The 13032-nt window shown below is 37.3% G+C and overlaps 1 protein-coding gene across 1 annotated transcript in view; it reads left to right on the top strand.

Moving 5' to 3' along the window:
* SIPA1L1 (signal induced proliferation associated 1 like 1) overlaps positions 1–13032 on the top strand; it is a gene marked incomplete at both ends in the record, with an annotated part of 76025 nt that overhangs the window by 41737 nt on the left and 21256 nt on the right. The window contains 2 exons of the mRNA XM_080617929.1: positions 5063–5212; positions 10268–10392. Coding sequence (XP_080474055.1) covers positions 5063–5212; positions 10268–10392 — 275 coding nt within the window. The remainder of the gene's footprint in view (positions 1–5062; positions 5213–10267; positions 10393–13032) is intronic.

The raw sequence follows: 13032 nt of genomic DNA, 5'->3' as shown, positions 1-13032 counted from the left end.
GCTTGATTGCATTCTCCCCTGCCACCTCAATTGTCAGTTTTTATTGTGTACACATGGTTTCTATACCTTATTAAGAAAAAAATGCAGGCAAAGGAGATGAGCTAGTGTTAGATGATAATCTCTTCTCAGTTAACTTGCATTGGAACTAGTCTTAACTAAAACTGGATTCAACAAACATTTGAGAAGTGTGAAAACCAGCAGGCAAAGCATGTGAATGGAGTTGTGTGCTTCAGTGTGCAGTTCAGTAGTGTTCTAGATAAAAGCTCAAGGCTCTAACTAAAATTAGTTTCCAAGCACAGTGAATATTTTCAACCAAATGGAAAACTGATTTATGGCATGACTGCAGTCAAACATTGGCTGCAAAATCCCACAGTATGTAAGTCCTCACTGAGCAGCCCTGAAACTTAGTAATTCTTTGAACAATGCCTGTGGGTAGTCAGTGACAGTAACTGCACCAGTAATAGTTTATAAGTTAATTCCTGCAGATAGATTCTAGATTAAACTGTCCTGATATTATATAAAAATCCTAATCTGCAGCTGCTTAGTTTGGATCAGTGACATTTTTTCCTAATACAAACAAGCGTCAGTGTTCATCTTGCTACCTGTCAAGTGAGCATGGTAGCACATGCATTGCCTGCTCACAGGGCTTGAAGATTAACTATTTTGAAGTTTTTGTAACATTTTACAAATTAAAGCATGTACTAAAAATGAGATTATGTATTACACATACCCTACTGGCGCCAGGACCTAGAACTGGCTGTAGCAGTGGAAAATAAGGTTCCTGAGTACACCTGGCTATAAACCCAAGCTCCCGTGTACCAAAAACAGTTGAGAAGAGCCAGGCTGTGTCATGTCAAGAGTTGGTCTCTTGTTTGAGAGTCCATCAGAAGGGACCAGGGGAAAGCATAAGAAATGCTTACAAGTAGAAAGCAAGACTTCATGCCAGGTCTGCCAATCTCCTGGCTGTCTGCTGTTGAAGATTGCCTGAAGCCAAATGTGTTTCAGTGTTGTATTTAACAGCTGTGGATGCTATCTCTTCATCCAGATGCTTGCTAATGGGGCTCTTGATAGTTCAGTTTACTACTTGTTCTTTTGTCACGAGGGATAATGAATAATCACTGTTTGCTTGATACAGTATAATTCGCTTTTGGAGGGATTGAAGCAGATACGATAGAATTCTCTGTAATCTGTGGAGCCATATGGCTTACTCAGTGTTTCTTCATACGGAAGTCATTCTTTACCTCTGGTTGTCCCATTGCCTGCTTCTGTATATCTTCTTATTATGATACATGTTTTCTGAAGAGCGATGTTCAAATTGAAGGAGAATATTTGAACAGGTATATAGTGTGGTATATGAAAAGTTACAACATAACAGCATAATTACATTTTCTGTTTCATTCTCTATCCCCTTCCCCCAAATTGCTGATGTTCTTTTTTTCCATCTTGAGTGGTTTGGTTTCCTTGTAACATGAGCATTGACCCAGTGTTTTCAGTGAACTGTCACGTCTTGCAGTATTATTAGGACTGCAAAAATCAATCACATGGAAGGTAGGCATGCCAGAATTAAGATTTGCTGTGCAGTTTTATTCAGAACTCTTGTGTAACTGTATTTTCTGATGCTTCCTTTGATTAAATTATGAGAATTTCTTTTAACAGAGGACATCTGCCTCATTCAGTTCACACAGTGGATGCAGCTCATTAAAGAAGAGCTATTTAATATTTTATTTTCCTCGTCATTACTCCATCCCTTATTTACTGGATGGCATTCAAATCCTGCTGTAAAAATGCAATTACTGATTCCTCTCTAAGCTTTACAGTGGCGCCCATTACTATATTTTCTGAATGCTTCATGCATACTAATTAAGTTTAATTTTCAAAACTCTTATGTGAGAAGAGATGTCTTTGGCCCTCTTCAGATTAAGAACAAAAGAAGAGAGAGAAATTATGTTCTAATAATTTGCTGTGTCTTATTTTGGGCATCTCATACTTGGAAGTGTGCCCAGCATTGTTAAGTTTTTATATATTCAAATTACAGCTTCACTTGACTTCAGCTGCTTTGGTAGGTTTTCAGCTCAGAAGTAGATGGGGCCTTGGAATCAAATAAGGCTTTTGAGAAACTTGCAATTAGTGACATGATTGAAAAGTTTTCTTTAACAAATATGCCAGTGGTCATATTGGAGTTCTGCAGTTAAGTGCAAGAATTTCATTTGCTAAGTCAGCACTGAAATGCCTTGACTATAAAGCTGTCTTTTCTCCTCTGCCAGCCTGTGCCGCCTCCTCTTCCAAGCTGTTCAGTAATTACAGAAGTGGTAGCACAAAATAAAACTGCATGGGACAGAGGTCCTAAAGGAAGGTGGCACCTGTATATGATCTTGTAACTAAAGACTGTCTTAGGCCATAGGCACAAAGCGTGCTAGACTGACATTTTTCCTATGATGTGTATATTACATACCTATAAATACTGAAGACATGAGGAAAATTACAGCTAATGACATGGAAATTAATTTATTAGGAGCAAGAGCATGCTTTTGATGTCTGTGTTGTCATGCTAAACAAAATAAACATATGCCCATCCCACTCGCTGCCTTCACAAAAGATGGTTTTCTTCCCATGCTTGGCAAGATTCAACCAGTCCTTTCAGGATGAACTAGATCTCTTAGAACTAAATCATGCATGGTATAATCCCAGTTCAGTTGACTGCAGTGAAATTGTATCTGTTTAATGCAATGGATGCTTGGCCTATTTTTAAATTCAATTATGGGACTCATGCACTTAACCATTTCAGAATTTCTTCTTAAAGCTGTCTTTTGAAATAGATAATAGCTTGTTTTAGTCTGGTTTTTAATTATAAATAAAAGACAAGCACAGAATATCTTAACTATAGGGGCATACTGCTAACACAGTACTCCTTTTGTCTTGGGAAGTGCCTTTCAATAGATTTCAAAGCAGCTCACAAAGTCTTTTTGAACTAATTAACTCTAAAGTTCTTTTGTCTTATTTATGTTTCGGATAGAATGAATGAAACGTATTTCACTGTTGATGTTTTTTAGTGCTGTTGTGAACTGTACCAACAAAATGTATTGCTGCTTCAAATAATAGGATGTCCTACCTAACTGGTTGTTCATTGGTGTTGTTCAAACCACTTTTATAATACAATTTTATTTGCCCTTGAGGGCTGTCGTCTTTGTAAAAAAAGTTATAACTCCATGACATAGTTCTGAAATCTTGACGTTTCCTCTAAACAGTAGTGTCACTTTTTAGCAAGGCATAGGAAATAAAGAAAAGGCATAGCTGAATCTGAAGTGAAAATGTAAGCATTTTCCAACAGAAAATCATTTTACAGAAATTATTTGAGAAGTAATTGGTTTCCTTGCCATAAATTCTAATTTAGTATTGAGGAAAAAAGGTCATACTTTTAAATTGTGTATTGCTCAGCAAGCATAACTGAGTTTTAAATGTGTGTGGCTATATAAGTGAGTGAATGTTATTGAAAGCACGTATTTTTGTTGGCTGAACTATTTTTTTTTCCTCTTTATAAGAGTGCCACTGGGAAAGTTAACTGCTTGGCTCATGGTTCCCCAGGATTCCAACTCTTGAACCATGTTCTTTGCAATCAAATATTTGAGAATTGTTGCTTGATAAATGTGAGATAAGTTAAATTCAATTTGATAGGCTAGAAAGGAATTACTGGGTTGTATGATACTTGTAATGGTCAGGTGTTAGATCATTCCTTTCTTGTCTAGGAAAGAGAGTCATATGCATTTTATGAAATTCCAGATGATCAAGATGTTTTAGTCCAGTACTACTGTTCTTTCCATCCTAAGATTTTGTTAGTTTACTGCTTTTGTGCAAAGTACTCAGGGGTCAAATGCACATTTGAGATATATATACACAGATGTAAGTAACATAAATCAGTGAGATGTGGGGTTTTTATCATTCTCAAAAGAGTTTTTGAAGTTTAAAAATTCTTACGCTATTGTGGTGAGAGCTGATTAAAATCTGCCACTCCTCTACAGATATGAAGTGTCTAGGCTGTGACCTTCTAAACCCCCAGATCCAAGTTGTGTACTAACTGTGTGTTTCACTGAAGTCAATATGATTTTGTAATTATAAAGGTTAAGTTGCTGTTTAACTTGTGTAAGTTATTTTTCCTAGACCACATGATCAAGGTTTGCATTCACATTAGGATTTTGATGTTCGTGGATGACATAATTTAAACTCTGAAATCACTGCCGAAGTTCTGAATGGCTTCAGTCACCACCAAGTAGAAGAAAACTAGCTTAGCAGCCGTGAATTTGGTTGGGGTTTGGGAAGCAAAATGCACAAAGCAAAAGATGATCTCAAAAAACAAAAGCCTTCAACTACGGAACAGGATATACGAGTTGGAACAGTATAAATCTGCTGCTTCCAGCCATTCTGCCCAGGTGCATGTGTTGCAGTTCTAGCCCATTTATTTGCTGTATAGTTATTCTGACAGGAGAAGGCTTCATATGACTCAGGTCTGTATTTTCAGAGTTCTGGTATGTTGAGAAAGTTTGATATTATTATGTTAAGTTTTTAGGGGGGATTTTAAGGTGTTTATAAATTTAGTCTTTGTGATTTAATGTGAACAAGTTTGGTGGCATAAAGATAAGCTTGATACTCTTGGAAAAGTTTGCATGGACAGCTGAATACAGTTAGTTTAAATTCCAGGCAAGAGTTTGTTTTGAGAATTAGAAATATTTTGTTCTCTTTGGTATTTGGGTGAGAAATGTCATACTTCATTATTCCTTACAAACAATCTGTAAAAAAAAAATCAAGACTTTCAAATCTGGGATGTTTTCCTAGTGTGTGCCAGGTTTTTCCTCCCACGCTTGCCTCTTCATTTACTCCCCTGCATTCAGCTTTTCACGGCTGATTTAATTTCCCCATTAATAAGGGGAAATGTCTGATCCTTCAACTGACTTCATTTCTACTCTCTATGATGCTGTGTTCCTTGCTGATGTAAGAATTTGCGTGATGTTGTCCATCAAGCTTTGCACTATGATATTGGTGATTTGACTGGGTGGTTTGCTCTGAACAGATTGTCTCCTGGTTCTGATGTATACGTCACGGTTTCATCCATTGCCTTAGCAAGATCGCAACAGTGCCGTAATTCTCCAAGCAACTTATCATCCTCAAGTGAGACTGGCTCTGGTGGGGGCACATACAGGCAAAAATCTATGCCAGAAGGGTAGGCACCAGACTTTTTTCATATTCTTTTTAGGCAAGTCTTTTGTTCGCTGTTCCATGTGTTGTAATGTACATTAAACTAAAGGAGTGCTTCCACAACCTCCTGTCAGCTGTTGTTTACACACATTAAAACATGATTGTGTTCAAATATCATTGTCATGCTTTTTGAAAAAGTCAAGTTTTAAAAATCTCTTGCCCTCCCAGTTTTCCCTTTGTGACCTAACCTTTCTGATTCTAGTCTACAACTGCTTAGGTTACTATACAAAGGGACCTTTATGTACTTAAAAATCTTCAGTAAAGGTACTGGTTTACTATTGTAAATTGCTTCATTTCACAGGTTTAGATTCTACAATAAATTAGGTAATAGATTTGGGACTTTGCAGTCTGTTCTAATAGTTGAAGCAAAGTAGTGTTGAGTGCAACTAAGACTTCAGCTGTGTAGGCACAGAAACTGCTAATTAATCCACAGCTAGCATCTTTTTTGCATGTTCACAGTCATCCTGTTTTAAGCTGCTGTCTTCCAAACTCTCCAGAAATCTTCAAATTCTCTGAAGTGATCCAGTGTCAATGTAAGGGGCAGCTTACAGAGAAAGAAATTAAATCTGTATCATTTTCAGAGAGCACTGAAAGGAGCAATAAATCAAGTATATCCAAGCAGGGAAAAAAATAATTGTCAGCAGGAGAGCTGTATATCACATTCTAAATTGCTTCTTATAGAGAATATAAAAGGGCTAAACTGCTGATAGTTCACACTGCAAAGCTTCCCTCTCAAGTTGTCTTAACTATGTTGCAGGTCATTGTGTGTAACTCATTCTGGTTTGAATCTTGTATAAAGTAGAAGTATCTTCTATTAAAAAAACCTATATGTTATTTGTAAAATTAAATACCAGGAACTGTTTTGCACAAGGCACTGTCTTTTGCATGTGTAAGTGCCTGTAAGAGGACAGTGCTCTGTGTCATAGAATTATAGAATCAGCTAGGTTGGAAAAGACCCTTAAGATTATCAAGTCCAACCTTTACCCCAGGACTGCCAGTCTAGAGAATGGTGTTCTGGCCATGTGTTCAGACAAGTGCTGCTCGTTGCTCCAAGGCACTGAAGATTTGTCTTCCCTGTCCTTCTCCTTGCAGCTCAGTTTGAGGTTTTAATTTCTTTTCTGCTGTGCACCTCTATGAAGGCTTTGATTCATGAGACTATTGAGCCTGTTGAGGTCACTATTTAACTTTGTGCTTAAGTCCCACAGACAGTGGGAGATTTGCTTTGAACCCATTAAAGTTTGCTGTAAGGAAGCTAAGTAGAAGTGTGTCCAGAGCTCTGCAGCCAGAAAAAACACTTAACCTCTTTACACACTGCTTACTTCCTGGCTCATTCATGCCAGCAGAACTTATGGATTGCCTTGAATTCTGAAGAGCGGCTTGTGCTCCCAATATCGTCTGCTCTTTTCCAGCCATGTCATTTGCTCTACAAAAAAGGTATTGGTGCCATATGTCCTTAGACCATCACAACCGTAACTGCTAGAGTAAAAAGAGACTTTCAGACACACTGGGGTTTTTGTTTCGAATTGGCTTCAGAGCATACCAGCACCCATCCCAACCCTTTTCCGTCTTTCAAGTTAATTATACACACATGTTCACTACAGCATTCTTTGAGCATTTTGCAAGTTCAGCAGAGATGTGTCCTAGAAACCTTGTCTATACAGTCTTTTTGGTTTTGAAGTTTTAATTTGGTGCAAGAAGACACTGTTTAAATGGAATAATGAAGGAAGAAATTAATGCATGAACTGTGCATGTTCCTTATTGGATGCTTTTTTAAAAAGAAGAAATATCACTCATCAAACTCCAGTTATTTGACTGTTATGTTCTGTTCTCATAGGAAGAATACTTTGCCTCCCATACTGCCCTTGTACACATGAACCATATTTACTCAAGACTTTTCAAACATCATCTGCCAGCCTAAATGGAAAGCATGAAAAATGTAATTACGAAGGAAAAATGCAATAATGAAGGAAATTCTCTTGCCTTGATAAGCAAACTAATGTTTGTCCCATTACTAAAAATCATTGCAGTCCCATGTGCATCTTCTGTTGAGATTCATCTCAGACACTAGCTTCAGGGCAACTCTGTAGTGATGTTTGATATACCAGGTAGAGCTGGCCAGTGATTAAACCCATATATGTTGTTAAAATAGGAGAGAGAGATCGTAGCATTTAATTGCTAAGATGGTGGAGGGAAGGATGGGCTGCAGGAAGGGCTTAGCAGACACCACATCCTGAAGGTAATCTTCCTGAGGTGAGGCTCCAGTGTGCTGTAGGTATGCCAGTCCCTGAGATTTCCCATTGCAGGAAATCTCAACTGCGTAATTTGTGTGTATATTTCTCTCTTGTTGCATGATATGACAGATTTGGAAAGTTTGTGAAACTTAAATGACTGGAAGCATGGGTGTGCGTCCAACCTCTGTCAGACATCGGTAAGAGCAGTAGCAGCTGCCTCTTCTAGATTATTGGTCCATATCCTGTGCTGGGTATAGGCAAAAACTTCACTGCCTTCAAGAATATCCAGATTGGTCTTGATGTACATATGTGTGTTTCGTTTACTTATCCTGTGTTTATCTGAAGTTTATCTGAAGGTATGTATATATAATACATTATTTTAGAATGTAAAAATGAAATTAAAAAAAAATAATGAAATCATGGGTTTCTTCTTACGACATATATATAAAATGTCTAGTTAAACGATTTATTCCAGATTTAGTTCTCCAAGTTTTTTAGGTTCATTCCTACATACCCCAATGGGCTATGTATTTAAGCAGCATAGAATATAACACCACCTGCATTTATTATTCTTGCTTTGGAATAGCCCACATCATGTAAGAAATGCAGTCAAAAGATATTTCTTACTGCTCAATGAATAGAATAGTGATTCTAATGAAATAAAATTAGAAACATGTTGGGTTTATATATCTCAGATCTTAAGTCTCAAATTATAAATTATGGCAAATGCAAAATTGACTGCTTTTATACATATGATCACTATGGCATTTAGGTAAGAGGACAGTGTGTAGAAAGTAAGATATTGATGCGGCACAACTTCATCATAGCAAGGTTTCTTGGGATTTTGGCTCTTTCTTTTAGGTACTAACTTCTGGTTATTTTATCATTAAAAGATATTCTTCCAAAAATACTTCCCAAGTCTTAAAAGGTTGAAAAATTACCTCAGATCACTGTTTAAAGAATCAATCAGCTTTTGAAATGCTGTATTTAGACTTCCTACGCATGCGTTGAATTGGTATTGAATTCATCGTATTTAGGTATATGATTAAGTGAAATCTTACCTAGTCTGTGTGAATAGAAAAAGAGCAGCATTACTCAGTTCATGCAGTTTCAATGTAAATTGTTTGTATTCAGAAAGCAAATATATCCAGGTTTGCATTACGTTTTTTCTATTCATCAAACCTCATGTTGACTATACCAGGAAGCAGTGAACAAAAGGGAAATAGGGTCTTCTTTGGGTAAAATTTAGAAGGCACAGATTTCAAAACATGACATTTTGGAGCTGTGCTATGTCTAACGCTGCTTGTCTTTAAAGATGGGAGTGGGATTTTGTTGTTTTGAGTCGTGATGATGCTTTGGTGGGTTCATTTGGCTTAACAAGTACATGAACTTTTAAATAGGATAACCACACTGAGCTTTTTCTGACAGTTGGGCAGATGTCTGTTTTACAGTGGAGGTCATGTAGGCAGTCTGTAGGTAGCAGAGTGGGTAGAAAGCAGAGTTTGGGAATTTTATTTTCTATTCTTACGTTAGATGTTTAGTGAAACTCCTTCATATATAGAGAATATATCAGTCTGTTGTAATTCTTTTGGATTTTACTCTGTGCGTGTAAAGTTTTGGGAAGTTTTTTTCCTTCAGGGTATGTCTGATTTGGGGGAAAAAAAAAAAGACACCTCAAAAATGCATTATTATTGAGTAATTCTTAATTATTGATCTGTAAATTCTGAACCCAGCTACAATTTTTATAGAGTTAAGTGATTTATACGTAATAGAGTATTATGGATATAATTCTTACAGGCTTTTAGGTATATAAGGCATATAGACAGTATGGCATAGAAGGATTGTGTGTCTCCTTTGTCATTAGATTATTCTCTTTGAGTTTACTGTATCTTTATTGAGCTTTCCAAAATCCACCTCACTAATCTAACAGCATTTACAAAGTCCACTGAACACAGTTTTCCTTTTGCTCTCTATGCTTTCTTCTACAGGAATAGGTTTATATGTCTTGCTGTTTTCCTACAGCTTTAGTCCACTTTATTTTGTGACCAAATAATTTAATAATCTCCAGAATTTATAATCCCCAGGTTTTGGGAATCCGTAACTAATACAATTAGCTTTATATACACTTATTTAAAATATTTGGCAGTGCAGTATTGTCCCAAATGAGTCCATGTTGTGTTTGCATATATGTCTGTATCACCTAGCTATAACCTTACTTAGTCTTTTGCTCAGAACCCACAAAAGTGGCTGAGATCCATGGGATTGCCCAAACAAACTTTCTGATGCTTGCTTTGACCAATTTGAGGTAGTGATTTCCCAGTTAAAAGGATCCATCCTTGATACCCTTTCATAATAAACACACCTCATTTCCCTCTGTGGCTTATGTCCAAACTTTTACATTTTAGTCATTGTGGTCAATTTTCTGTAACTGTGTAATGGTCTGATCACCTTTCCGTGTAAATATCTCTGTAAGTGAAAACTAAAAATTTTATTTCTGAATAATTTGGTCTGTTTTTAATTGTATGCTCTGTAACCAGATGTTCTTGATGAAAGATGCTCAATAAATCAATATGTACCGTAATCTCACACACTAAAGATGCTACAGGGGTCCTGAAAGCTGCCACAAAATTCAATGGAAATGCATTATAAATTCCCTCAAGCAGTTGTGCTATGTATTGGTCTGCCCTGTTGTTTGACACCAGCTTCTTAAAAATGTGCTTTACTCCTTATGTGAGATTTATGCATATTTAAAATCATTATCTGCTTTGTTTTTTGGGGTGTTACAACAGGTTTGGAATTAGCCGTAGATCCCCTGCTTCCATTGACAGGCAGAACACGCAATCAGATACAGGTGGTAGCGGCAAATCCACACCCAGCTGGCAAAGAAGTGAGGATAGTATCGCTGACCAGATGGGTAGGTAATTAATTCTTTGCTATCAGCAAGTGGTATTAACTGCAAGGTGACTTTGGCAATACCTCTCCATGCAGAGAGCACTGTGTTTTCAGTGTCTTTGAAAGTTAACCTTCTTCATTAGGATGAACAATTAGGTCTGGAACGTGTACTAGCTTGTGCAGTCTGTTTCCTTGGGACCTATGAGTATCACCTGAGGAAGAACTGATTTCAGTTCTTCATTTGATTGTGGGACTAAATCTACCTTAATGCTTTTACCCTGAAACACTCTGTCCTTTTAGAAGCAGTTGGGTAGACACACTTAATAATTTGTTGTGCTGTTGAGGACTTGTTTGACCTCACCTCTCTCCTGAGTGGCTTGGCTTAGTTTAATTTTTGCTCAGTTTGTCCAAAGTGCTTGTGATGCTCCCTCTTGAATGGTGCTATAGAATCCAAATTGATTGTTTTATCATTGAAGCTATAAATACCATGTACAAAATGGAAAAAAAAACTAATTAAAGTTTAAATAGTGAAGTAAATCTATAGCTTGGTAATCACCTTCCACCAGTGTGTATGTTTTCATTGCACTTGGCAATTAAGCTGTCAGCTGAGGGAACGTATTAACTACATAAAACAGCTGGCTACTAAGAATTTGCATTGTTAAGTCTTCATTTGAAGTTTTTGCACATAGACCTTTTGCTACAGCTATAGCTTCAGTTGAGTGGATACCAGTGAGATTGACACCAGGGGAAATGTCCTGTCTGGAAACAACCTTGAATCCTACATGATCCCCCTGGTCAAGATTGCTAGATTGGATTTTTCTGACTTTGTTACCATAATTAAGAAATTCCATATTTTTTTCTATTTTCAATATAGATCATCATTTTATTGCATCACAGCTTTTGTTCTATGTAAATGGATTAATGTTGAACACAGTGTAAGGTTCAGTAAGATCAGTAGGAGTTTAGGGCAAATGACACCCTCAGGTTCTGAAGATATGCTTCATTCGCATACCTTCACAACCTCAGTGATCTGTGCCTTGTTATTGAAGCCATCTGTCAGTCCCTCCTTCACAACTCCCCGCATACTTCTCACTGAAAAGCTGTGATTATACTGATCTGCAGTTCTCATTTTGACAGAACAATTTTTAATCGCATATGTTTTGATACTGTGTGATGGTAACAACACATGTAAAACTGATCTTTTGCTTAGCATTACTTTTGCAGACCAACAGTTGGGTGGTGGTGCTGGCTCTGAGCAGAGCTGCCAGCAAGTTCTTTTCTACGATGTCAGGTGCCACCATATTAGCAAAATAAATAAGGCCAAAAAGAACAGGAAAAAATGTGTGGTGAAAGAGATGGCTCCAGCATTTGGCAAAGGCTGAGAAATGAAACCTGACATATAATCGCTGTATTTTATCTCTTGTGTATTGTCCTGCATTCATAGAGTCGCAGTTGGAAGCTGCATCTTTGACTGGAGACTTTATTGCCAGTCTGGTGAATCTAGGTGAAAGTTTGGTTCTATGACACATAAACACATTTCTACTTGGGATAACCTGTCTCAAGGTAAATAAAGCATTAGGTACCATGAATCCACACACTCACTCCTTTCTCCTTTCTGGCCCATTCTTAACTTCAGAAGAACTTTGTACTTTGTGCACCAACACTGCTTGCTACCACTTGCCAGGGGGATTCAAGTTTGATTTATTTTTTCTATATAGTATTTTCTTTTTTTATTAAAAAGGCAAAGTTTAATTTTTTTTATAAAAAGCTAGCAGTGCTGCAGGTCAGGATGAACAAAACTGTTGCTGTGTTGGGGAAAGCACTGCTAATTACCATGGATATTAAGTACTTTATGTTTATAAGCATGTATTCTGCTTAAAAGCAGCATTTTTAGAGGTGCAGAATATTGCATAACCACAGGAGGGAAGGTTCATGTAAAAAGTCACAACTGAGATTCTTCTAAAAATACTGGCCTTGGGCTCTGAGAACACGATTACCTACCTTATGGGCTGGGTCTGAACGCCCTCTACACTTCCACAGTTTTCTCCTGGGAAAAAATAAGTTCAATTGTCATAGAGCACTCCTGTGATTGTCCATATGTGTGACTTGAATTCTGTCCACTTTTGTCAGGTTTGTTTAATTAGTGTTCCTTTTGTACACCTATGCAATTTCCACGTTCACAGCTGGCAATTTTTAAGGGAATATTATGATTTCAACAAATCTTTTGCTGGCTCTTCAGTTAGAAAATGTTTATTTAGCTCGCCTTAACTTTGACAAGAAATACGTATAGTAGTTATACTGCAGAAAATGTGTTTATTTACGTGATCACTATAGACTTTTGCTATTGTCCTGCCTTGCGTAGAATACGATTTAACAAAATGTGAGTCTTCGTAGCTTTTTAGTCTCTTGTCCATAGGCAGTGTACACAGAGGTGCAACGTCAATACACTGTGAAAATTAATATTCTGCTGGTTTAACGCTCTGCTATAGTGCTGTTGGACAACAGGGGCATCAACTAGGTTGGAAAGACCTTTCAGATTATCAAGTCCAACCTTTACCCCAGGGCTGCCAAGGCCACCACTAAACCATGTCACTAAGGGCTTCGTCTACATGTTTTTGGAACACTTTCAGGGATGGTGAGTCCACCACTTCCTTGGGAAGTC

Source organism: Psittacula echo (assembly GCF_963264785.1).
Source record: "Psittacula echo genome assembly, chromosome: 5".
NCBI classification, from domain to species: Eukaryota; Metazoa; Chordata; class Aves; order Psittaciformes; family Psittacidae; genus Psittacula; species Psittacula echo.
The sequence above is the reverse complement of the archived record's forward strand: the minus strand, read 5'-3'. Positions and strand labels throughout refer to the sequence as shown.